The 27,937-nt window shown below is 35.4% G+C and overlaps 2 protein-coding genes across 2 annotated transcripts; both read left to right on the top strand.

The window, feature by feature from the left end:
* The first annotated feature begins 1,615 nt into the window (after positions 1-1,615).
* Positions 1,616-7,623, top strand: LOC133866964 (DNA polymerase epsilon subunit B). The gene is made up of 13 exons (XM_062303630.1): positions 1,616-1,870; positions 1,957-2,143; positions 2,513-2,666; positions 2,819-2,951; positions 3,624-3,700; positions 5,232-5,336; positions 5,471-5,551; positions 5,640-5,770; positions 5,856-5,950; positions 6,036-6,135; positions 6,397-6,511; positions 6,621-6,731; positions 7,366-7,623. Exons 1-13 carry the CDS (start codon positions 1,705-1,707, stop codon positions 7,504-7,506), a joined length of 1,596 nt encoding a protein of 531 aa, XP_062159614.1. The 5' UTR covers positions 1,616-1,704; the 3' UTR covers positions 7,507-7,623.
* Positions 7,624-21,553: 13,930 nt separating this feature from the next.
* LOC133866722 (transcription factor MYB52) lies at positions 21,554-23,535 on the top strand. The gene is made up of 3 exons (XM_062303344.1): positions 21,554-22,121; positions 22,499-22,933; positions 23,120-23,535. The coding sequence occupies exons 1-3, from the start codon at positions 22,007-22,009 to the stop codon at positions 23,296-23,298; spliced, it is 729 nt and encodes a 242-aa protein (XP_062159328.1). The 5' UTR covers positions 21,554-22,006; the 3' UTR covers positions 23,299-23,535.
* Positions 23,536-27,937: the final 4,402 nt, after the last annotated feature.

Raw genomic sequence — 27,937 nt, 5'->3', positions numbered from 1 at the left:
TTTTTCCCCCTCAAACCGAATTAGTATTTTCAAACAATAATTTCAGAGAGAGAAAGAGAGTTACTGGAGGTGGAGACGACACCGGTAGAGAGATCTGTAAACATGGAAAAACATTATAACCATAAAAATATTTCCTCAACGGAGAGAGAGAGAGAGAGAGAGAGAGAGAGAGAGAGAGAGAGAGCCAGAGTACCTTTGTTTTTAGCGTCGCCGGAGACAGATTTGGCCGCCAAATCCGCCGGAGACAGAACGCCGATGAAGGATGGTGGAGGGTGGCCGACCGCCGAGAGAGATAAGCCACCGAGAGGGACAGGGACGACTGGCATCGGAGCGAGCGGGAGAGAGAGAGGGGTTGCAGGCGGCGGTTTCCAACGGACGGAGCAGGCAGATCTGGCCAGAGAGGTGCGTAGGAGGCAGATCCGGGCAGAGAGAGAGAGAGGGGCTGCGGGCGGCGGTTTCTGATGGACGGAGGAGGAGAACTTCGGTGAAGGACGCCGATTTAGGACGGGGACTGTACGGAGAGAATTCAGAGAGAGAGAGGGGGGGTGCGTTGGGGGGAAATGAAATTTCATTTCCCCTCCAACCGGTTTTGAAGGAAAAAAAAAATGAAAAAAACGATTAAAACCACTTTCCACGTAAGCTGTTGTATCGTTGTTGTGAATTTTGTGTAAGAGAATCATTTCTCTAAAGAAAATGTTGTAGTTTTCTTCTATCTTCAGACGCTGTATTAAAGCTTACCTAGCTAATTTTTTTTTTATTTAATTTTTAATTTTTTGGTCACAGCCTAACTAGCTATTAACCCAAGATAAAGCTCCAACTTACCCCCCCCCCCCCCCCATCCAAAAAAAAAAAAAAAAAAAACACAGAAAAAAGAAAGAAAGAAGAAGATTATGGAACTAGGGCAAAGTTTCTAATAAGAATGAGGTTCTCTACAATTGATTGTTGGAAGCCCCAAAGAGAGGGAAACAGATTTTTTTCATTTCAAATGAAATAGAGAAGAATCAGTTAATTATAAAACAATGGGTAAAATTGTCCAAAAATTTGAAATGACAATTTTGTCCATTATTTTTTTTAAACTGACTGCTCATCTTCATTTCAAATGAAATGGAAAGGATCCCATTCCAATAAGAGAAGGGTTGCGGCCTCGCGGGTAACTTAAACTGTTCCAAATAGGTCAGTCCTATAGCACCCTATTTTTTAAAGAATAATGATTCAATGTCACCAAAATATACAACTTTTCACCACCTTGCCTATGTGGCAAGGTGGTCCCCCACTACTTTTTTGAGTTTTTTAATTTTTTAAAAATAAATTAAGGTGAGGGACTACCTTGCCACATAGACAAGGTTGTGAAAAGTTGTATATTTAAGTGGTAGTGAATCATTACTCTTTTTTAAATTGCACGTAATAAATTTAATTAATCCATAAGATTATAATTTATCTCAAATTACCTTTTGAACTCATTAGGAAGTGGAAAGTACGATTTTATCCGGCAAGTACAAGAGGAAGAAGCACGTCTTAGGGACCATTTAGGTAAAAAGATCACTACAATTACAAACCTTATAAATAGGGTTTTTTACTTTTCTAGCCGAAACGAGCCGCTCCATCACATACATTTTCCCGCCATTTTTCGCATCGAGAAAGGGAAAGCGTCCCGCCAAATCTCTCAGCTTACACAGAGAGAGAGAGAGAGAGAGAGAGAGAGAGATGAAGGGTTCGATGCTGAGGAAGAAGGTAGAGAGGAAATGCAAGATCAGAGGGTACATCCTCAAGATGGAGGCTCTGGAAGAGATCCTCTCCTTCGTCGACCGCTTCCCAGGCGCCGAAGACGACGCCGTCGACCTCCTCCTCGACCAGCTCGACACTGATTCCCGTAATTTCTCTCTTTTTTCCCCATTTCTATTCTCATGATCTGCTTCTTAGACTCTCTCCGTTTTTAAAATGGTAAACTGGTGGCAGTGAAATCTTCCATCATCGACAAGGAGCCGGTGCACCGGGTAGTGAGCCTTTTATTAGAAGCCGAAGCGGCCGCTGCCGACGAAAGCCCAGATTCTGTCGGTGGGTCTTCCGCGTCGGCTATTCGTGTGATTGATGCATTCTTGATCCCCAAATTCGGCTACGATCCCATCAAAAAGATTTTCCATGAGTATGTCGATTCGCTAATTCACTGGATCTGTTAAACCATCAGTTATTCGAAAAAAAAAAGCTTAAGTCAATAGGAAAATGTTACTTTAATTATTTAATTAATATTCTAACTTTAGGATTTAGTGCTACCTCGATGACGGAGCCCTGCACATGAAATATTTGATATGGTTTGAAGTAAAATTCAACTCAAACTATGTTAAATCAACAATTATTGCGAATGTTTATTGATTAAATGAGTAAAATTCAGTATTTTCTATTAGTCTAAGCTTTTGGGATAGGCAATGATTTAACAATTTTTACAATTTCATAATTGCCACGAATTATCTTTGGTAGATTTGGGGATTTATGTAAGTCTTTGTATTGATCCTAGGCATACAGGAAGCCTACCCATTCACGGTGACGCTTCAGCAAAAGCGGCTTTGTACAGGGATAGGTTCCTCTTGTTGTTTCAGAGGCTTGCTCGTGATCAGCATTTTTCCAGACCCGCATTTGATACCGAAAGGTCACATGTTGGAAGCTGTGAGGTAAGGCATATATATGTGTTATGTACGCGTATGATTTTTTTTGTTGGGTCCATATCTTCAAATTTGAAGAATTTGGAATTTAGCATTTTTGTCCCAATTTGGTATATCTGTTCTAACAGAGCACACCTCTTTTTCTGCAATATATTTGACAGATATCTCCAATTCAGTCTCTGGTTGGCCAAACGGGGAGAAGATGGGTCATGGGTGTGATATCTCAGTTGGAGGATGGCCATTTTTATTTGGAAGACCTAACTGCTTCTGTGGAAATCAATTTATCTAATGCAATATCCTTAAAACATAATTTTTACGCTTTTTTTTTTTTTTTTTTTATTGGAAGGGCAAATTTGTTTTTACGAGTGGAACTAAATTACTTCACTACATGATCTGAAACTTGTCCTTTTAACTCATTTTTCTGAGCACACTGCCCTATATTAATATTGAGTTCCAATAATTGGTAATGGCATATAGGTCTTCGTAACTAGTTTAAGTTGGTTCTATTGAATGTTCTTTATTTTAGAGCCATTTTTGTGCTGCCTATTTTGTTCATGCAGAATACATGAAGAGTATGCAAGTCCATGAACATATCTCACCTCTGAATTGATATGCAATCATATGTTGTGTAACCATATAGAATCCCTCTTGCCCAAAGTATACTTCTTATTGTTTCCCTAATCTTTTATTTTCTTTCTTGTAATTTAATCATGAATGAATTGAAGGGAATGGAAGGATAACATCTGTCTGATCTTTGCATGGAGGCCCGTCCAACTCAGGGCGTGTATCATGCATTGCGAGTTTCATAGGAAGAATTGATTTTGTGACTCCATCAATATAGTGGCTTAGGGATGTATCTCTATTGTCATAATTTATTGTGGATTATCAAATGCGGAAGGCTGTTATCATGTGAAGTTTGCCAAAATAGAGGTATAAAATCAGTATTTTTCTTTGACAAGGAATACAAGATAACTACAGGTTTTTTCTTGGAGAATACCATAGTTGTAGCAGAAGGTGAGATGCTCTTAGAGGGTATATTTCAGGTAAGTGTTATATTTCATTTTCTTGAAACCTGCCTTGATAGATCTGATTTTGTAACATCTGTACATAGTTTCTCTATTTTGTATGTGCCCATGCTATTGTTTAGTTTTTGCAGTATTAATTCATAATTTGTTTGAAGACATTTGGTCTTGGCAAGTACTTACCTTGACCATTTGTAGCAGCAATGGACATTTGATTCGAAACATCTTGGAAGTTTCCAGTAGCTCTTCGAAATCAGGCTTTGCGTTAATGATGATATTGGTGCTGGCGGGAATGTGAATATTCATACCAATTGTTGTTTCTATTTGAAAAATATGGAGTCTCTAAAATAATGTTCATACCAATTTTTTAACATTTCTATCAAAAAAATATGGTGTCTTTTATATAATATTAAGTCGGTCTCCTATAAAGTTTATGGAAAATTTCTGTCCGTTCTTCTAAACTTATAATCTAATAAACCATCATTAATTTAGAACTAGGGTACCAGAGTGCAGTGCAAGGGTGGGAGGGACAGAGGAAATTCTAATCTCATAATCTAGAGCATCTCGATAGAGCTGGAGGATCTTAATGTGTTACATAAAATAAATGTATATTAATGGCCCAATCCCTGCCCTGGACAGTTGGTGATCATTAAGAATATTGTTGTACCATTTTTTTTTTTTTTGTCTTCTAAGAAAAAAAAATCTGTTTGCAGTTTAAACCCTAGAGGAAGCCATGTAAATTTTGTCTCACCTTATAAATCCCCCAGCAGCAAAAAAGAAACAATCACTCAACCAGCATCTTTTCAAAACTAGAAATAGTTCAAATTTCCATTAGACACAGCTAGTGACAGTAACATGGAACACTGCAAATAATTATGGACAGCCATTTGAATTTTGTGACATGATGGTTTGAGTTTGAGTGATGGTTGTTGTAGCTTCAGCTCATAAATTGTGCTGTCAACTGGACAAGGCCTTGGACTGCTATTTGGAGTCATTTGTAATATTTGGAGAAATTGTGCTGTCAACAGTAAACACCCTATTCTAGTCTTCGTTTTCTTCTACTCATTTTGGCAAAATTTCAGCAATTTTTGTATATTGCTGAAATTGCCACAAGTTTCTCTCAAATGTTTGAAGGGTACTTAAGATTTTAATGTTTAAATGAGATAGCACCTTCGTAATAAGCTTAGTGGAAAAATTATGATCTGGTGTTGCAAAATTGTCTTCTTAATTTTGAGTAAAACTAGTCTCTGAAGAGAGACCTGCTACTTTTTAGTCTCTGCTATCAATCTTGTTTTGAGAACCACGTCTCTATTTGGACTTGGTGGCTCACAAATTTCTGTCCGGAAAAACTTGAGATCTCTGAGTTGCCTTGGACCTTATTCCCAATTTCCAAAGCATACCTCTAGCTGTCAAACATCAATTTGTATATGTGGATTTTATTTTCCCTGAGTTTCTGCAAGGCATTGATTTTGCTAACTTTCCAAAGCTCCATAGGCACCTTTGGAGTTGATTTCTGGAGATATTTTACTGAAACTTGCTTTCTGTTATGAAGGTCATTACGTGTGGATTTCCTCCATTAGAGGACCGAGACAAGTCATCCAAATCGCTTGCAGGACATGACTTCTTTGGAAGTGGTATACTAACTAAAGAGGAGACTGTATCCTATATAGTGCATTAACTATAATTAAGAATTGAAAAAAAAAAAAAAACATTTCTGATAGAACTTTTTAAGTTTCTTCAGTAGCCCTAAATGTTTATGAATTTATAAAATTTCCTATACATATCTGATAGCTCAGACTTGCGGAGTTGGAAAAGAGAGCAGTTAACGACATGTTTGTTATACTGTCTGACATTTGGCTAGACAATGAAGAGGTGATTCCTCTCTTTCTTGTTTTTGTTTTAATTTTGTTTTTTCTGAGTGCCTTGGCATAAGCTTACTATTGCTTTCTTCATGGATAAGGTTATGGAAAAACTAGAGATTGTCCTCAATGGATTTGAGAGTGAGGAGGTGGTTCCTTCTTTATTTGTATTCATGGGGAATTTTTGTTCTCACCCATGCAACCTTTCCTTCCACTCTTTCTCAAGTCTCAGGTGAGGGTAGCTTACTGTTATCTGATAATAATACTACAGATATACATAATGAGTAAAAGCAATAATGAGCAACCTAAGTGTACAGATCACAGTTTGCCAAGCTAGGGCAATTGATTGCTGCCCATCCACGGCTGAAAGAACATAGTCGATTTCTGTTTATTCCTGGTCCTGATGATGCAGGTATACTGAACTGACTAACCATACTTCAATTTTTCCCCTTACAATAAGTGGCATACTTGAGGAATTCTACTATTGGCGTTTTCAGGTCCATCAACAGTTCTACCCAGGTGTTCTTTACCTAAATATTTGACTGAAGAGCTTCAGAAGCACATTCCAAATGCCATATTTTCGAGCAATCCTTGCAGGTTAACCTTTCTGATCACTGATGAAGTTAAGTTTAGTATTCTTCTATGGACATCCTCCTGATGTCTGTAGCATTAATTCAATGGTATTTGTAGCTTGTGTTCTTTGATTTAAGGAACATCTGATGATGGAAAGTAGAAAATTTAGTATATGAGATCATCATTGCTGCTTGGAATTCAAATTCTCTCTTACTTTCTTGCTATGTAGCTACTGATGTGTTTTGATTGTCCTCGTAATTATACTTTTATCATGTATGAATGCAGAATCAAATTCTATACCCAAGAAATTGTATTTTTCCGTCAAGATCTACTGTATAGGATGCGCCGCTCATGTCTGATGCCCCCTTCTTCGGAAGAAACCACTGATCCTTTTCAGCATGTAATCTTTTATACCTAATAACTTTAAATTTTCCAAATAAATTTACTGATTTTTTTTTGCTTGTGGATATTAGCTGAAGGTGCTAATGGCTTTTGAGTTTCTACTGCAGCTTGTTGCTACCATAACTCATCAAAGTCATCTCTGTCCACTACCTCTTATCGTACAACCTGTTATCTGGAATTACGACCACTGTCTCCATCTCTATCCAACTCCACATACGGTACTACTCAATACTAATATCAAAGGTTTTGCAACTTGTCTAACATTGCTATGTTTTATGATGTTGGCAATTGTGTCTTTTCCCATCATTGGAACGATAAGTGGGAACTGTCACACTAAATACGGATCACCCATGGCAATGAGATGTTGAAAGATAAAATGAGATACAACTAGATGATTTGAATGTCTGAGGCCACATTTGACAAACGTTTTTTGGAGAGGTTTTTTGTTTTTTAGCAAAAAAAAAAAAAGCATTACCAAACGACTTCAAACACAAAACACTCAAAACTACTTTCACATTAATGTCATATAGAACACTTTTTCAACCAAAAAGCAAAAAGTACATTATAAAAAGTTTTTTTTAGACGAATCCTGAATTTGTTTATTGATTAGATTTCCATTCTTTTCTCATCAATTCAAGAAAGAAGTGGATTTGGCCACTTGGGGCAGTTGCTTGACTCGACCTCATTGCATGTTGCCAATATATGGATGAATGGGAAAAATGATTAGAAATATGCAAAACTGAATATTTGGAAGGAAATTAAACTTGCTGGCTGAGGCCATTAATAACTGCATAGGTGTAAGGCCTGACAGGAACCATCTGACATACGTTTCACTTTTTTTGTCTCATACAGATCATCTTAGGTGACAGAAGTGAGCAGAAGGCATTTAAATACACAGGAATCACTTGTTTTAATCCCGGTTCCTTCTCAAACGACTACACATTTGTGGCATATCGTCCTTGCACCCAGGAAGTTGAATTGTCAGCCCTGTAGCTATTTGGGAGATACTGCTCAATTTTCAGCCTTGGAAGAATCTGCAAATTACTTAACACTATTATTCAACAGGCCAATCTGATCCAACGCATGAGGCTGGAAACACCCCCCCCCCCCCCCCCCCCCCCGTTCTATGTGATGTTAGGTGGGATAAGATTAGAGCCCCTCAGTTGTTCTAACACTTAATTAATTGGAAATTACCCCCATCAATCACTAGAAATTTGTGGTGTACAGAAGAGTAGGCAGTTGGTAGTTTAAGTGGAAGCACATTCTACTTGATCTGGAGTACAGGGCTTCTTGGCATGTAATTAATACAGTCATTTATCCGTTCTTCGTGCATTCATTATGTCTCCTTTGTAAAGATAGTGCTCGAAAATAGCATTTCCTTCCTTTTATATATCACTAACTAAATGATTTAAAATATAATAAGAAGGATGGTGGCTTTCAACAATCTTATTCCTGTTTGTTCATCAGTCTTATTATAAAGTACTTTCTTTTTTTTTTTTTGGTCGTTGGTTTACTTTTCAGGCCTGAAGAGGGGACTTAACAATACCACCTTCTTCCTTGTATGACTGGCCATATTCTTGTAGATTCGAATGACTGTTTTTCTCTTTCCTTTTGCTTTTCAGGAATGAGCTTGAACAATATGTTTGTGTGGGGATCCACAAACAAAGGTCATATGGCCCTACACATCCTTTTTAAGGAGTTAAGTAGTTAGGCGGAGTCAACAAATTTTTCACATACTAGATATGTATACCGACTTCAGTTATGTATGTATAGCATCTTTCTACGAACGGGTCCTTTAGACTTAGGGTCCGTTTGGGTTTGCGATTTCAAAAAATGCGATTTAAAATAACGATTTTATAATATGCGATTTGAAAAAAATGATTTTTAAAAACGCAATTAAGCATTTGGCAAAATCGCAGTTTAGCATTTAAAATCACGAATTTACCTTTAAAATTATGCGTTTTCAAAAAAGCACCATCTTATCTGCGATTTGAAAAAGCAGATTTTCTGCGTTTTCAAATCGCAATTTTTAAAAACGCAGTTCCCAAACGATCTATGTTCTGCGATTTAGTTTAAAATCGCACTTATTGTCTACGAAATCGCAATTCCAAACGCACCCTTAGACTATCTGGATTTTTCAAAAATTTGAACAGCTTAAAAGAAGGAGGCTATAGGGCTACCTACCTTAGGCAGGTGGGCTCAACATCCTAAGTTGCTTGAGGTAGGTGAGTCTCGCCACTTGCTTTCTTAAGTTGCCGATTTTTTTTTTTTTTGTGATATTCGAGCAGCTTAATTGTAGGAGATTGCAATCCACTTTTTACATAGTTGTCCTAAATCCACAATTATTGAAGTGTGTTTTTCAATACATTTCTACTAGCTAGTGTAGTTTTGTCTTCCCCGTAGGTACATCAGGTTTGAATGAAGTATATATACCGATCTTTTGAATATTCTCATATTCGACTTGGGTTCGAGCAGTTTCAGTTAGAATCAGACCCGTTGAAATTGGAACACGTGTCTCGTGTCTTGTTATGGGACATACATATATGCGATCTAATCCCAATGGTTGTCCTAAATCCACCATTGTTGAAGTGTGTTTTTCAATACCTTTCTACTAGTTACTGTAGTTTTGTCTTCCCTGTAGGTACATCAGGTTTGAACGAAGTATATATACTAATCTTTTGAATATTCTACAGATTTGACTTGGGTCTGAGCAGTTTCAGTTAGAATCAGACCCGTTGAAATCGGAACACGTGTCTTGTGTCTTGTTATGGGACATACATATATGCGTTCCAATCCCAATGGATAGAAACTAGACCCAAGCCAAACCCTATATATATATTCTACTCATCTCCATCTTGATTATTGTAATTTTAGCTTTATCCTTGCACAATCCATTGGCTAGCTAGGCTACAAGTATCATCCAAAAAACAAGTTAGGTCCTCCCATTGAAAACTTGTAGCAAGCAGTACTTGTTAGGATATTATATATATATATAGTATAGGTATCGATGCATCAATCTGTGTCAAGTAATTAATTTCCAAAGGAGAAGCTTCGATTTCAGTGGCAGCAGCCGTCCATTTTGTTGTTGGCATATATCATTGGTGGTTTGACTGAGATAGCATCAAAATCGGAGATGGCGAGGGAACCGGTTGACTTGCAGGGTATTCCTTCGTCTACACGCAGCAAATTTAGAATGATTCTAGGGTTTGTGGAATCCACCGTGGCACGGAACCCGACAATTCGCACTCCTATCATGGAAATCTGTGATTGGAGACTGAGTATGTCATCATCTTTAGTGGCCGGCCGGCCTTCTTCTTTCACTGATTAATGCAGCGAGCGGCACTCTTGAGTAATTTTGAAGATTCTTGGTGCCCTTTTTTCTCCATGATTCTCTCTTTATTGGGTTGTTATAAGGAAGGATTATTGATTAAGCTGCTCTCCATCAGTCAAGTTTGGACACGACAACAGGTTGCAATCATTTTGGACTTTGTGTGCTAATTAAGTGCTACATTCTACACTTGAGGCGAAAGAAATGGGTTTGAGTGCATTTGTTCCTCATGCTATTATTGATAGAATATCCTACTTATAATAATACTATGAAGCAAAAGGTTTTCTTCAACTACAAGTCCGATACAACACGTATACTGTGAGCTAGTTCTGTGTATATATATATATATAGATCAATATAAAAAAACAAGTTGGGTTGTGTTTGTTAAGGTTTTTGCCCTGCTTGTTAATGCTTTTTAGATAGTGTTTTCTGTTTGAAAAAGTATTCTAGCTGATGTGACAGTGCAGAGTACGTGTTTTGTTGTTTGAGTAATGCTACACACACTTCCACTCCCACACTTTTTGACGTGGCTTATCCAATGGTTATTTTAAACGCAACGTCAGGGATCGGAGTGTAGGAGTGAGAGAGTGTGTGTAGCATTTCTCTTTGTGTTTTGGGTTGTTTGTTAATGTTTTTGTTTTGAAAAGAGAAAACAAAAAGGGGAAGGGAAAAGTGTTATCTATCAAATGTCTTTTGATTTCTTACTCAAAAGATATACATTAACAAACAACTCAAGACATAAAATAATCCTAAAAACACAAAAAAAACAATTTACACATTTATGTCACGTCACAATACTTTTTCAAACAGAAAACACTCTTCAGAACACGTTAACAAACATAACTTATTGACAGCTGCAATAGCTATTTGTTTCTTACACAACATAGAAAACCATGAAGAATAACTCTGATACCATATATATATATATATAAAACACAAAATAAAATAATATGAAAGAGAAGAGAGAAAGAGAGCGGAAGCGGAGAAAGACGTATGAGTTACATCTTGTTTATTTATTATGTTAAACAATATTACATAACTTGTTAGGACATGGGCCTGGCAGTTACGGCCCACATCCATAAGCCCATATACGAAGGGCCCCCGCCTACCGGTAGGTAGTAGATCGACCTCAAGCCAAGGGAAGGCATCACTTGCTTTAGGAGGAAGCAATAACCACATCGTAGGAGGCAACAACGATAGCAACAGGTGCGGGAAACTGCTAGTTGTCAACCGTGTTAACGTATCACCAGGCTCCTCGATCGCTAAAACCGTTCCACTAACCAATCCCCTAGAGCCCCGAGAGCATAAAACGAAAGAGGAATTGAGTAGACGTGAAAACAACGGCTAATTTGACGGCTAATGAATGCAAGACTAGATGCTTCAGCCATGAAATGTAAACAAGAAAGGAACAGGAGAAGACTAGCTGCCTGAAGAAAGAGGAAGGAAGAGACAGATAGGACATCATCACCGTCAAGGTTAGGCAAGGTATAAAAGGGAAAGAGAGAGAAAGGTAAAGGATTCTGATAACTTTTTATCACACACACAAGAACACTATACTTTCCTAAAACTTTATTTCTTAGATCATCATCTCACTTAGGCCTCGTTTGGTTCGCAGAATAGACTCCTAGAATGTAATGACTATTTCTATGGAATAATCATTATTTTGTTTGGTAGGGATCTATTAATTGGAATAGTTATTCAAATGGAAATAACTATTCCTCTAAAAAATGAGAGGAATAGTTATTCTTATAGGAATAGACTACATTTTCTAGAAAAAACTACTTGTTATTTTCTATTTTCTCTCAATTTTTTTTTTTAAAAAAATAAAATACAAAACCCATGACCCAGTGGTTGGCCAACCACCCCACATATGGAGTCGGCGGTGGTCGCACCACCCCTGGAGCATTTGGGGGTGGCACAGGCCACCCCTGATTTTCATTGGGGGTGGTCTGGCCACCACCGATGGGCTTCGGGGGTGGCTGTGACCACCCCCAGAGTCCCTCGGGGGTGGCTGGCCAAACACCCCAATGGGTGGTCGGCCACCCACTAGTTTTTCAAGTTTTTTTGTTTTTTGTTTTTTTTTTTTTAAAAAAAAATAAAAATGTGGGGTTTTTTTTTTAGTAATTTTGATTCGATTCCAGTTAAAGTATATGAGTTGTCACCAAATTGAAAAGTAGGCATAACCATTTTATTCTACTCTCTTTTATTCTTAGTAATAACTATTCCATTTCTCAATAAAATACTCATTTCGCAAACCAAACGAAGCCTTAGGCATCAAAGCTGTCGCGTGCCGGCACACTCTGACAAGCTCTTTTGCATGATTTCCTCTCTTATTGCAGTGTATCATGTGGGAAACAGCCAAAGAACACCCCTTGACAGAGTACGAATTGAAGGACCGGCCCATAAACTGTTTTAATATAACTCCTTATTTATAAAAAGACAATGAGTAGTGAGCAAAATACCCTATACTAAATAAGGTAAATATCGATAAACCTAATTTAAATAATATAAATATTCTAACATAACAGAAATAAACCTTACAAAGAAATAGAATAAAGGAAAATATAAAATTGTAATTAAATCTCTAGATTCGATTACAATCAAACCTAAATAGGAAATATATATATATATATATATATATATATATATAAAAGAAAATAAACCAACGTAATATGAAATATATATTCTAACACACAACACTGGAGAAGTGGCCGGAAAGAAAGAAACGGCACTGTCGAAACTGAATAGGAGAGAGAGGTTGCGGACATATCAACTTTAAACGTATTTTTCATATGATAAACTTAAAACTTACATGTAGTTATGAAAACATTATCAAATGAGATATCCAATGTTTTTCCCTGTTTAAAGCGAAAGAGATAGCTAGATCCTGTGGCATATAATAAAAGGCATCCAGTTTCTATTATACAAGATAAAGGTGCTATATTCCATCAAGGTTAGTACAAAAATGCATTTAAAGGAATGTATATTCGCCAAACAATGACACTTACATCCCTGTCTTCTACCTAATACCCACAACTACAAGCCCAAAAGTGAGTTGCACTCAACGAGCTGAGGCTAGCATGTTTTAAATATTCTTTTTCTGTTCTTATTTTTTAAAAGAAAATATTATTTATATTCTAAAAGAGAAGTACGTCAAGATATAGAGTGGTGAAAGAGATGGCCTTGACATTTTGGAAACAATAAGCGATGAAACATTGAAAATATAACTGAAATGAGGTCTGCAGAAGGAGAAAAATGGTGATCAGGGTTTCTCGGGTCAAGCTCAGAAGCAAAAGTAGCCCCTTCAAAAGGTTTACAAGTTTGCTTTCGGTGGTTTTATAGTTGGGAAGGTTAGATGGGCGGACCCAGAAGAAAAACTTTTATCCCAAATGAGATGACTATGCGTCAAATCAGGTGACTTGAACCAAGAAGGGCATACAAGAATGTGGCCACTTCCTAAAGCAGAAAATAACAGAAATTAATTATGGAAAACATCTTCTGCTTGTCCCCAAATAAAGTTAAAGGGGGAATAGGAAATGATTAATTTAATTATTTAATTAATATTTTATAATTTTATTTTTTAATAAGTAAGACTCAGCATGTGTAATATTGATACAATGACTACATACTACTCTCTAGGGAGGAACTACAAGAAATTAAGAAAAAGAAGGGAATTAGAGGGTGGCCGATGGTGCACTCGGCGGAACCCTATGACGCTCAAGTTAATAGGTGATGGAGAGGATAACTTGAATAGGTAAGGGTAGGGTGAAAAAGGAGACATGCGCGCCTGAGGGGGTATCCACTGGTCTCTAATATAATATAGGCCCCCGTCCCCCTCATCCCTTCTAGGGTTTTAGGGCTCGATGTTGAGATTTCCTTAGGCCCCTAAATTTATTTGGGGGGATGCTTGGGGGTGAATGCGTACAACTTGCATAAGTTGTTACGGGAGTTGGCAATGCGCCCGATACACTGCGGGAGGGCGTACTTGAGAAAATGGTGTATTCGGGTCCTTGCTAGGCCATTTCGGTAGCGATCTTGAGGGCCTTGTCGTTTGTCGGCCCAATAGGGACCTTAACTTAATTGTTGGACCGTCGACCTTTTGGGTGATTCCGTCAAGTGGCCTTTCTAAAAGGGGTCGTTGGTAGTTGGGCTATTTATGTAATATTTAATTGAAATGAGAGGTTGGAAACAAGGTTTGAATTCAAAACCTCTGTTAATTTTGATACCATATTAAATTATCAAAATCTCAAGCTGATAAAAAATAATCACTTTAATCATTTAATTAATATTTTAAGAATGAAGTATGCGTGTGTGAGCGCACCCGTGCGTGTCTCTACTCATATATGCTTGATAACTTTCTTTCATTTTTATAAGATGCAACTACAAGTACAATAGTCAATATATATATATATATATATATATATAGTTGATATTTCCACTGGTGGGATGATTACACGCATTCAAGTTTTCCACTAGTAGATCGATCTTCATAACAACATTAATTCTCTCCAATTACATGTACATATGTATTTTTGTAAAATTGATGATTAGATGATCCGTATTGACTAGCAAATAATTGGAGCCAAAATCTTATCTTAGGGAGTGTTTTGGTGAGCGACTGGCCAAGGATATACTTCAATGGCCGGGTTGAAGTTTTTATATATATATATACCTTGTGTATTGGGTTATCGATCATCTTTTGGTGTTTTTGTTTGTGTACGTGAAGGTTGTTTTCCTTGTTAGGAGAGACAGCTTCAAGGAGAAATGTGGTATATATGATAATTAATATTCTTAAAAAACATGCAAATGTAAGAGAACTAGTACTTGAAGTTCCCCGTACGAACAAACTAACTCTTTTGGTCAATATAATCACTGATCATGCCCAGAAGTAGGTAAAGCTGGTGAACAATCAAACTTGGCCTTCCCTTCAGGATTGTGGTCATATATATATATATATACCAAAATATATATTAGAACCAATAATCTGTGAAAATGTTAAGAATCCAGGATATTCCGATCCACTGTTTGCATTCATCCGAGAGAGAGAGAGAGAGAGAGAGAGAGAGAGAGAGAAGAGATTTTTGGTTTGTTTGTTTACGTAGGTAGATCCATTTTTCAGAGGATGACAATTGTTGTTTCTCGAAGGTCAGAGGTTAGGAGGGAGAGAGAGATGTTTATAACTGAAGAAAAACATGCAGTTGAGAGATCGAGCAGCGGCAAGTTAGCAATCTCTTAGGCAGGGCATATCATATGGTTGGTGAGGGATTTCCCTCACTTTTTTAGCAAGCAATTTCTCCTATTGGAGAATGTTAGGCCAACGGTCAAATGAAGACCCATGTCCCCCATTAAATATTGCCAAACTGTCTTCTTAATTAATTAGGGGATGCTTGGATACTGGGTTTCTCATTTTAAATTAGAGTGATATTGTTATCTAGTAAACGCCATACGGGTATAAGATCGAGTACTCTTATAGAAGATGTATGTGGCCGGCAGTAAAATCAGTCATTGGATTAACACTTGTAAAAAAAAAAAGAAAATCATCAATAATTGATTTTTATTGTCACATTATTCTAGTTGTACTATAGTCGTATAACAGTCTACTAAGCATTACTCTTTAAATTTTTTAAAAAATATGTAACATCGATCAATCCATATGGTTTCACTGAATTGCAAATAGCTTTTTATAGTTTAGAAAGTAACTAAAAACTCCCTAGGGTACGTAATAATAAAAAACACAAATAGCTCACTTGACCTAACTTCCGTCCAACATTTTGACGGAAACCATCATGTGTGCTACATCAGTATCAATCATATTGTTACCAGTGTGGTGCTAACATTTTAGGGCTTTAAAACTCCTTTGCCTTTCTGCCCAACTTCTTTTGAGGTCCAAAGAAAGTGCAGATAAGATCGAGAAGGATTTGGGACAGATAGAAGGAACACAATACTCTTTTTTTTTTTTTTTTGAAGGGAAGATGTAAACATTTCATTAAACACCCAAAGGGTAACATAGTTACAGTCATAAACAAACTCAGACCAATAAGGGACTCATAACAATACAAATGTCCCCTTACAGTTACCCTAAAACTCATATTATACCGATAGTTGCTACAAATAAACCTAATCAATAGAAATGTGCCTCTGCGTTGACATCTGAACCTCTTCATTTCAAGTAAAACGTATAAGTTAATAAATTCTTGGCAAAGAGTAATGACAATAAGTTTTTACTTGAATTAAACTTCATTAATGTATTTATACAGCATTGTGTGATTTCAGTTACTGGAGGTGAGGGAGAAAAAGGCTTCATGAAATTCTCAGACACAAAATGAAACTATATGTACACAGCCACATTCAGACCAGAAAAAAAAAAAAAAATAATAAAAAAAAAAGAATAAAAAAAAAAGGAACACAGCCACACCAACTTTCGTATTTCAATTTTTATGTTTCTACCTATTAAAATTTGATTAAATGATTAAATTTACGTATTCTTTGAAACTTAAGCTTTACATATTTCAAAGCTTTTGGGATAAGTGATAATATAATATGGTATCAGAGCAGAGGTCCTGACCGGGTTCGAACCTTGTTTTTTTTTTTCATTAATTCATCTCTCATTTTAATTAAATATTACACGTGTTAGACGGCCTCACCTATTAAAAAGACATTTGAGGCCACACGTGAGGGGGAGTATTAAAGTGTTGATTAAATAATTAAATTTATATATTTCTATCAGTTTAAACTTTTAAGATAAGTAATGATTTAATATTACCAGCTGAATGTACTAGCGGAACCAAGAATTTTATCTTCGAGGGTATAGTCGTAGTGGATTTTTTTGTCTTTTTATACACTTACCTATCTTGAACCAATATATATAAGATATACATAAAGATAAATAATATCTTTTAACCTAATTTTCCTGTAAGAGAGAGAGAAGGAACAATGATGTACGTGTAAGCTTTTGGAGATGGCCGAACCACCCAATGTGGCTACGTACGTGGGTGGATCGCTTTCGTCCATTCCAAACTGGCCGGCTATTAGGAATGACCGAACCATCTATGCATGTGGCCAAAGTTTGTGGTTATCTGAAACACTTCTATGGTCATTATAGGATGGTTAGGTTATTCCGAAAGCAGCCAAAAGGTAGGATCAGCCGCCACAGCAGTGATGGTGGTAGAAGACTAGCAGTAGTGACGGTAATTAAGGATAATGATCGAGGGTGATGGTGTTTTAGTGGGTAATGAAAAGAAAGAAATTTTGTAGGTTTTTAACCTGAAGGATATATAACACGGCAGAATTTGGGCCGTTCATGATTAATTATTTCAACCATTTACCCATACTAATTTAATTATTTTTGTTCCTCCTGGAGATCATCACAAGTAGAAAAATCGTCTCCTTAACGGATTCCACTGAAATATTCTCCAAATATATATATAAAATTTACGTAAAATATACTTTGTGGCAATCAAAAAATTTAAAACCTATATATATATATATATATACACACACACGCGTCCGTGTGTCTGCAAGGACGGAATTAGCATTTGAAATTAAATAGAAATTAGCTATAAACCAGTATAATAAAGTGATACGTGTCCCATAACATTAAGAATTAAGCACATATTTTTTTAATGGCATGTGCTTCTCACATGCTTTAGAAACACGTACATGTCAATTTAATAATTTAATTTTCAAAGGATTATAAGAATATTTTTAAAAGAAAATTTGGAAAAAACATGATGCTTGGGGGGGGGGAGGGGAAACCCCCAAGACACCAGGTAGCTTCGCCTTCGTGTGTGTTGCTACAATAAATATGCCTAAGGCTCACTCAGTCAGCCTCATCATGAAAAGTAATCAGAAGGCTATAAACTCGCCGCATGATCACAAATATCTAGGAACCGTCTTTGAGGAGCCTAGCTCAAATATAATTAAAAGGGGTCACCACCTCCAAATCAGGTATTACGCTCTCTCTCCTAATAATTAATGTTTATAACATTTTTTTTTCGTTTCAAATTTTTTTCTTAAACACTATACTGATTTAATCATCAGAGTATTTCCAATCTCCTGAAGATCGGTAGTTTTCGATCTAGTGATAAATTTCTCTTTTTTGCAATTTAACCGTTTGAAAAATTACTTAAAAAAAAGAAAAAGAAATATATATATATATATATATATATATATATATATATATATATATATATACACAAAAAGAGACGTACGGAAGTATATGCATGGGGCCGAGGGAGGCCATGGCCCCTTGTTTGGTTCCTAAGTTTGTTTTCATACTTTGTCTTTTTCCCCCATATATATATTCTCCACCAAAAAACCGTAAACCAACGAACTTGGCAAAACAATAACCAGAAAATTCACCGGCAACATGATTTGTCGTTTTTCTCCGTTATTATTCAACGCATGCATTTATGTATAGTTAGAAAAAACAATAATTCTTTTAACTCTCAATTTTCATCATTTTTGCAACTCTCTTACCCCCTTCATTAGGGTTTTCAATTAAATCCTAATGGATGACGCCAGTAATTTTTTTTCTTTTCAAATTACCATCATTTTTTGAAAATAAATTAATTATAATTTATGGGTAATTTTTTAATTTTATAAAGTTTACAGATGTATAATTAAAGGTCGATCATTTTACCATTTGCCTATCTGATTTAACCTCAAACCCTGATAAGAGAGATGAGATTGCAAAAATTTGAAAGTTGAATATACTAAATTGATCGAGAGTTGTTAGAACAGATTCTGGTATGGTAGTTGTTGAACCCTCAGAAAGCGTGTATCTATCTTGCAAAATTAAAAGCTGCGTCGGGGGAACCCGACAATCCCACTCCGATACTTTTGTTAGTATTATCTTAAGTGTATATCACTCTTAATCACAATGAGCAATTCAATCCATTTACCTGTCTAGTTGTGAGGTATTTATATATGGAATGTTGAGGGTGGTTCGGTTTTCCCATTGGACCACGTGCCAGATCCAGAGCGTTTGTTGGCTACTTGGATTGTGTGATTGTCGTACATACTCCACGTTCGTTGCCAAGTCGGTCTTTAACAGGCTTGAGATCGTGGAGTCGTGGTTCGTACTCTACAATCTAAAACCGGTTCTCAATCGGCTCCAGATCGTGGGGGGCACCTTCCATAATAATAGTTACCATGTGATCGTGGGATATCCTTCGTGGTCACCATAAGGTCAGTTTTTAACCGTCCTTGATCTGTATGCAGAGTCGGCAAATTACCGACTCTGGACATGACAGCTTCAACAATTTGCTGTTGGTCTTAATGGGCCAAGATGATGGCCCATTGGGCAGAATCGGTATTATTCCGTAACAAGAGTTCTAAAATTTTAGAGGGAGAAATTGTAAAAGTACTGGTGAAATTAAGTTTCCAAAAAAATTTATATACATATATATATATATATATATATATATATATATATAATTTGGTTTGGCCTCCATCAAAATTAGAAGTAACAGCTCATTAATTAAAATTTGGTTTGGCCTCCATCAAAATTAGAAGTAACAGCTCATTAATTAATGCTTTGACCCTTACATCTCGATAAAAAATTAATTCTGATTTTGTATATATATATATAAGCATCATCTAAATTAAGAAACGAAGCTGTACAGATGTTCTTTTTCTAGAGAGGCCCAGTGAGAGAATATTGTATATATACTACTTCGATTCCTAGCTACTATAGCTACTTTAATTTATGAACGTTGGGAATCCTTTTCACCTCTCTCCGTGCATATTCCACTTCATGCACTAAATGGACACCACACGTACCCTCATGACTAGCTAGTTCATGCACCTTCAGCTAGAGTTTTCAGAGATTTCAGATCTTAATTAGCAGAACTGACTTATATAAGAGTGATTTGAAGATGCTCAATTAATTGTAAGTAATGTTTTTAAGAGACATAATATATATAAATGTGGCTAGCACTTCATGACACATATATAATGAATGATAGATATAGTTCATCATCAATAAATAGGCTTTTTAGAGCTTGATTTGTCATCAACAAATCATATATACATATAATGAATGAAAGACGAGGGCAAGTGAAATCCCCAAAATACCCCTCCCTTTTAAAAAAATTGGAAAAATGTGACCCATGACGATCACGTTTGTGACCCACGGGGGGTCAGGTTTGTGACCCGCCGTGGGTCAAACTTTATTTATTTTTAAAATAACTTTTAATTATTAAATCAAGGTATTTTTGTAATTTTATAACCATCTTAAGGATATAAGGAACATTTTACTCATCAACTGTTTTCATTTAACGTTAAATTTAGACGATATGATTGACATTACAAAAAATTAAAAGATAATAATCCTAAATTGACACTTTTTAAAGTTTAAGGGTATGATTATAAAATTGATTAAGGAGCAAAAAGCCCAGCATGGCAATCGAAGACAGGTCAAGTTCAGTAGGAAATCGGAACTGGGCAAGTGAAGTTACTTAGTTTTCTTTGAATTCTTTAATGTCCTCGTGGGAAAGCCAGGCACAAATCGAAGAAGGAGAATTGGAATTTTCCCAATCCGATTATATACCAGAAAAATAAATGAATTCGGGTTTGATTTGATCAATGAGATAAGCGCAGGGATGTTGGGCTTTTCTTGTCCAATGACTAATTGTATCGCCATTGATTCTTTCTTTTTAGTTTTAGAAGACTCGCCTCTTCTAATTGTGAACCACCCTTTAATAATTAGGAAGAGCTGTACGAGGTAGCTACAGTTCAGAAGCCAAGCCTCGGCATGGATTGTGTATAAGAAATCCTTGACATCCCAACATTTTTTTCTAAAATTTAGTTCCAACCTGACGTGCCACAATCCTATGAGATTGTGTCATATTTTTTAAAATGATAAATCTCATGAGATTGTAACACATCATGTTGGAACTAAATTCTAGAAAAAAAATGTTTGGATGTTTAGCATCCCTCGTTCTACATTGAAAACATGCATGGCCAACCAAAAGATCAAGGGTGGTATAGTAAGTGACGTTTTCCCAAAATTAAAATATTGAGGAGACATTAATTAATTACAAGCTGCGCGGTAATAGATTTGAGGGAGTAAGTGTAGTTTTTCGGGGTTAAACAATATAATAGGGCTAGCTAGCTAGGTATAGGATATGGCCGTAATTTTAAATTTTATATAACAGCAACTACACACCTACGGGGAGACCAGATGTTTGACTCAAAAGAGTTTTGAAGCAAGAGGAAAGGTGTCCGAATCTCCACGTGCAGTTGTGATCAGCTTTCTAAGCTAATTTGTTAGTTAGGTCTGAAAGGTGATCAAGACCTTAAAAACAGCCATATATATGTACAACATCACAAGTATGACAACAATATTACCAAACCCAGCCACCTTTTTTATTTATTTTTATTTTATTTTAATTTATTGTTATTAATTATTATAGTTAAAAATTCTTGTTTTAGATAAGGATTTTGGATTAGGGTTAGGGACAGCGTAGCTTTCTGTTTGCATCTAAAGGCAAGCAGTACTTACTCGATCGTTAAAGAAAGTGTACAAGACTGGTTTACAGCATTTCCGTACGTTTTTACCTGATTTATATATATATAGAGTGTAAATTTCTTTTTGGTTCGCGAGAAAATTTTTATAAAATAAAAGGAGTAAGCGAGGTGGGTTATAAGTAGAAGTTGTAGGTTAGAAACTTGGAGAGACGTTGAAAGCAGAACCAAATTCACACCACCAAGCAACCACTCTTTCTCTCTCTCTCTCTCTCTCATGACATGTATATATGCATATGTATATATGTATATATATCTATCCATATGTGATTACTTGTAAGGCGTTTGTTAGCCGAGACGTTGCATCAATCGCAGGTGCAGGGTCTGTCCAAACCCTCCAACTCTCTAACGGAAAACCACTTTCTCGTCTCCATCCCCCACCATATATTCTCTTGGACCCCTTTCTTTCTCTTTGTCTTCATTGCTTTCTCTCTCTCTGGTTATTTTTGTCGATCAGAAAGAAGAAGAAGAAGAAGAAGAAGAACAGGCAAGGAAAGAGGATTAACTCGATCATCCTTGAGTTATATAAATAGCTAGCTAGCTAGGGTTTGATCATCGATCTCTGCTAGCTGTTATTATTCTTTAAAGCGTATTTATTCTTTTATTGTTATTAGAAGATATATATATATATATAAGATGTGCACCAGAGGCCACTGGAGGCCTGCTGAAGATGAGAAGCTCCGGGAGTTGGTGGAACGCTATGGACCCCATAACTGGAACGCCATAGCTGAAAAGCTCCAAGGAAGATCAGGTGAGAGAGACCAAATAAAATCAATCTATCTAGCTAATCTGTGATTTTTCTTTTTTAATTGTTTGTCAAAACATGCTAGCTAGCTAACTAGGGTTTGTTGTAAAAAGAACATGATTGTTAGAATATAAATTAAATTAAATGTTTGGTATTAGAGCGATCGTCTAACGCCAGTCTAGCTTCGATTCCTAATAGCTCTCCTGTATACTTTTCTCTCATCGTTCTGTCTTTGATTTTCACATGGAACGAGAGAGCAAAATGATCTATGAGAGTCGATCTATTTTCTTGTTTATTGTGAATATTATTATCTGCTGGTGCTCTCTAAAGTACTATAATTGCAGCTAGCTTTAACTGACACATAAAGTAATGAATTTGATCAGGGAAGAGCTGTAGGTTGAGATGGTTCAATCAGTTGGATCCAAGGATCAATAGAAACCCTTTTACAGAGGAGGAAGAGGAGCGACTTTTGGCTTCTCACCGGATCCATGGGAATAGATGGGCTGTAATAGCAAGGCTTTTCCCTGGTCGCACTGATAATGCAGTGAAGAACCATTGGCATGTGATCATGGCACGGAGATGCAGAGAAAGATCTAAGCTTTATGCCAAAAGAGCTGCTCAGACATTAATGAACGAGCAAAAGACTTCTTCTTTAAAAGTTCAAGACGTCCAGATCATCAACTGTGAGACAAGAAACCTTACTCCCTTTGTTGACAAATTCCGTGAAAGATATGCCTACCCTTTCACATATAACTCTCCCCAATTTCCCAAAGAGTGGTTCTCTCAAGATCTAAGTCCTTGTATCACTATGCTCGAAGGTAAACATCAAAATTCATAGTATCTAGGCTCTGAATATAAAATAGACTGTGATATAACTAGGAAGACGTGGCAGGGAAAACCAGTTTTTAATCAATAAGAATTAATTTTTATAGCTACGTTATCCAATTGTGTTGCAGTTGTATAACGGTCTACTAATAGTATTCTTGTTCATGTTGTAATTGCAGAAAAGAAGCAGCCGGTTGAGTTTTATGATTTTCTGCAAGTAAATACAGAGTCTAATGGTAGCGAAGTGATAGATAATGCGAGAAGAGATGATGAGGAGGTGAACCAAGAAGAAACGGAACAGCAGAACAAGGCTGGTGTTCCATTCATAGATTTCTTGTCTGTTACTGGAAGTTCTTAATTAGTATACGGTTGTGGTGTCTGAATGATGATAGATGACACATACTGTATTAAAAAACAAAGAAAAGAAAGGAATCACTTGCATATACGTACGTCTTCTAACTAATTACTACCTGATCACCTAGATGCATGTTGCTACTGCATTGACAGACAGACTATATTTAAGGAGACATGTAGCATGTAGGGATATATATATATATATATATATATATATATATATATATATACTCGGAAAAGCTGAAGCTGTTTGTGAAATTACTGTTGGTATAAGACATACTGGAGGAAAGTTCTTTGATTCTCTTGAAGTGGATATGAATCTAAACGGAAGAGTATATATATTATATATATATATATATATATATACATGCATATTTATTTTCTACCTTTGCCCTTAAATACATCATGAGATAATTCTTCTCCTCTTCTTCTTTGATCTCCTCGCTACACGAAGTTTGATCGATGTATGTATATATATGAGGAGTGGTACATATACTTTTTATTGTTTACTCCTTGATGTAACAATGAAAATTTCTATTAAATGAAATAATAAATAAAAAGACATGTAGCATTCAATGATGATTTTTACTGGAGAAATTATTTTTTGTATTCTGGTGTCTATTTCGAGTATATTTTCATTGAGTTGGCATGTTTCATCTATCCTGAATTAAAAAGAAAAAAAAAAAATTTATCAATGGTGGATGGAGTATATCAACTCAACAGAGATGTACACGAGATTAACGTTAAAATACAAAGAAATATTTCTATTTTTACTGCCATATCGAGAAGTGACCATGCACTTGCATTTGAGAGCATATATATATATATATTCATCTAAAGGCCTAATTAATGTAGACATCACGGTAGCTCGTAGTACATTAATGAACAAACTAGTGAAAAAGGAAAAGAACATGAAATGGAGATCGGTGTTCAAATGCCTTTAATTTGGTTACCATACATGCATGCCTCGAAAACACATTGTTGACTGGCCTCCTAACTAATTAAGGTTGTTGGATGTAAAGTTTGGTTTCTGCATGTTCGATCTAATTGAGGACATTGTTGACCTCTTATTTAAGGTTGTTCTATGTCAAACAAATTGTCCCATTAATGGCATGCACCTTCTTATGTGTGTAGATTTTATTCCAAGAGTGAAAGTTTAATTTAAAGGATTTTGATTTCCTGAAACTATATTATAACCAAGTGGTGCTAGCTATATATATATTTATCTTCAAGTGCATAAATTACTTTTATGTCAAGGCTTGATCATAATTTTGCCTAGTGTCTGCAATTTTATGTTAAAAACTTATACATGCACTTACTTAATTATCATTATCCTTTCTATGTTAAAGACTTACTTATCAAGGCTTGGGTATGTCGTTTAATTTGGTTTGGTACTTATAGATCGATGCTAATTCTTACATTAGCTTTTTATCACGTGAAATTGGACTTTATAACTGATTTTATGAAGCTTCAATTATAACTTGATTAGTCATTTTGAAGTGATAATTATTAAGATATATAGATGTAGTACTGACCGCTTTACAAATTAACCTTTCTCGATATTTTAATTTCTCTAATGGCATATATAGTATTTTAAGGGTAGACATTCCTTAAATTTTAGTTACTTGAGTTCTATCTGTTAGGATATAAATCATTAAATTGATTACCTCTTCTTATCAGATTAATCTTTTGGGATATATAAGTGGTATTGATTTAATATAATATCATAACAGACAATAACTTGAACCAATTAACTTCCACTCTCATGCAGTCTCTGAGGATGAAGTATACATGCTTGATCATAGGACTTATAACCACCCAATAGAGTTTTCTCTCAAGTTAAATTTCTCATAAAACAACCATTAAAATGGCGCTCTTAGAAATGTTCTCTCTCTCTCTCTCTCTCTCTCTCTCAACAATATAATCTATGACTTCTCTTAATTAGTGGTAATTAATGAATTAATGAAAACGTGTCTCTTAAACTAATCAATTCCTCCACAAGCTAAAAATGTTAGTTTTCGAAGCTTTTTCTTTTTTCTTTTTTCTCTTTTTTATTTTATTTTATTTTTTTTAATTTTTTTTTATTGACCCAACAATTAACAGAAATCACTGATCACCCACTAATTGGCAAATTAGACCTATGGAAAGGACGTGTCCTTAAAAAGTTTTAGAAGCAATTGCTTTTGTTAATGGAATCGTACGTTATCATATATTTTTTTTTTTTAATTATTATTTTTTTAATGATAATATAATAATGAAACAAAACGAACATATAAATAGCTTACTCTTACCACTAGGGGTGAAAATGCGGACCGATAATAATTAAGAGCTAACATTCGTTATCCGCATATGCGAATGCAGCTACGTATGTAGCAAAAATCACTATATATACACGTATGCGGATACCAATTTTAGGGTATGAGGAAAATACCCTTTATCTATATATATATATATATATACATTAACTAAAAATGTCATTTTGGTGTTACCTCATATGCGGATAGTGTTTTTTCAATATTTTTCCCTTTACCAACTATAAATAGATGATGCCGGAAGCTAAATCATACATGAGATAAAAGTTTCATGGCAAAATGATTAGTAAGTGTAATATGAATAATAGTGTTCACAATAGATAAAACCTTTTTGTATTTACTAGAAGCAGGAATTACAATTTCAAGGCCCAAAACGCCAATTATCTCATATGTGAATAGCGAATAGTAATTGCACAATAACCGCGCATATGCAAATAGTAACTGTATCATGCAGATACCTAAAAGTGATAACCGCATTATGCGGATACGAATATTGCTAATAAACGCATCCGCATTTTCACTCCTACCTAGCGCAACAGTAAGGACACATCGAAAACACAATCAGCTAACATGGGAAAACACGGCTGCCTAACCAGTAGTAACCATAACAATACACAGGCAATTAACCCATAGGAAGAAACTAGAAACCAAAAAAGCAGGGGTTCCAATTTGGGTTTGTGTTGTGTCTAGTCATGATTATACGACTATATGGGTCGACACGAATACAACCCATTTAATTAATTGTATCAAACCCTCCAATCATGACATAACCTGTTTAACTAAACGACATGACTCACATAACTCGTTTAATAAACATATTGTGTTGGCTGGCTTGACACAAAACATAGCATGCTTCAATCTATTTCAACATGTTTATAATACAAATGAGTTAAATTGACACAAATACTTAATTTGAATTTCATATTATATATACCACATGTATATTATTGATAATCAGTATGTTTCTATTTGAACAAAGATCACCATTAATGTTAAATTACCACTGTTTTAAAAGCTTACGCTTTTAATATGTGAGTCCTAACACATGGAATATTTAGCTAAAATGGGAGGTGAATTGTAGAATTAGGGTTGAACTGGGTTCAAACTCATGACATTTGATTCTGATACCATGTTAAATCACATATTATCTTAAAAGCTTAAACTAATAAAAAGAATTAAATATAATCATTTAATCAATACTTTAACAATAACATGGATAATTTTAACAATATCATCCACTATTTATTACATGTTTATATTTGCGAGAAAACCTTACCAGACAACCTTATGGATGCTGCTTTGCTACAAGTGATATATATGTTTAGATTCCATGTTGCTTTTAATTACCACTCGATTTCTTGTTCCTTAATACACAAAAAATGGCTTCTCCAAGAAGAAATACATAAATTAATTGACGACTGATGTGTAATTTTCATCATTTGTGACAGATAAAGACAAAAGTTTTTTTATTTTAACAATTAACAATCTAAGTTTTTAGCATTAAACAAATAAGTCATTCCGTCTTATTTTTTGTCCAATTTTTATCCGAAGAAGTACCAATTATAATCTTTTTTACAATTATCATCTTTTTTACGCCAACCTAATAAAATGGGATGAAAAGAGGATAAAAGTCAAGAATGCACGTGAGTTTAAAAATCACATCACATTTAATCGACAAAAGGAGGATAAAAGTCATAATTATAGCATTATTCGATGGAGAGAGCGAGATAGCATATAATTTGAATGCGAGTTTGTAGAAAAATATATATAAGTGGATTAAGAATCGATATAAGCATATAGAAGATAAATTAATACCATATTATCAAAGTTAAAACGGGGACGAAGATATCTATCTTGTTATTACATAAATTAAGGAATTATCAATTAACCACCCTTCTCATAGTTGAAACTTTTATAAAATTCAAACAGTCAAATAGTAAAAAATTACAATCCCAAAATACACCGAGATCGATGAGGTGGTATACTCAATTATTTTAATTAATTACATTCATTTACTTTTCCTTTAAATTAGTAATAAAAACTAATCACATAAAAATAATTGGATGGTATAAGGCTATAAGCAATGTGATTAAAGAGAGATGAGCATATTTAATTAGAGAAAAAAAAAAGAAAAAAAAAAAAGAAAAAAAGAAAGAAAAAAGAGAGAGAGAGAGAGAGAGATGAGTGAATATAATAAGCCTAAAGGTCACGTGTATTTTGCTTCTTAATTTGGCGGCTCATTCTTTGTGGGGCAAAGCCTTGAAAGATTTGGATGGCCGTGGGCCCGTGGCCTCCTACCCTAAACCATATTATCTGAAAATATTAACCTGT

The sequence above is a fragment of the Alnus glutinosa genome, chromosome 4 (genome assembly GCF_958979055.1).
Source record: "Alnus glutinosa chromosome 4, dhAlnGlut1.1, whole genome shotgun sequence".
NCBI lineage: Eukaryota > Viridiplantae > Streptophyta > Magnoliopsida > Fagales > Betulaceae > Alnus > Alnus glutinosa.
Note: the sequence above shows the minus strand (reverse complement) of the source record. Positions and strands in the feature narration are given on the sequence as shown.

Bases quoted from the DNA above. Each gene is read 5' to 3' on its own strand.
- LOC133866722 (XM_062303344.1), top strand. From the start codon at position 22,007: ATGTGCACCAGAGGCCACTGGAGGCCTGCTGAAGATGAGAAGCTCCGG. The intron at 22,122-22,498 runs GTGAGAGAGACC...GAATTTGATCAG, and splicing joins AAAGCTCCAAGGAAGATCAG to GGAAGAGCTGTAGGTTGAGA. The intron at 22,934-23,119 runs GTAAACATCAAA...TTGTAATTGCAG, and splicing joins TTGTATCACTATGCTCGAAG to AAAAGAAGCAGCCGGTTGAG.
- LOC133866964 (XM_062303630.1), top strand. From the start codon at position 1,705: ATGAAGGGTTCGATGCTGAGGAAGAAGGTAGAGAGGAAATGCAAGATC. The intron at 2,144-2,512 runs GTATGTCGATTC...TATTGATCCTAG, and splicing joins ATCAAAAAGATTTTCCATGA to GCATACAGGAAGCCTACCCA. The intron at 5,951-6,035 runs GTATACTGAACT...TGGCGTTTTCAG, and splicing joins TCCTGGTCCTGATGATGCAG to GTCCATCAACAGTTCTACCC.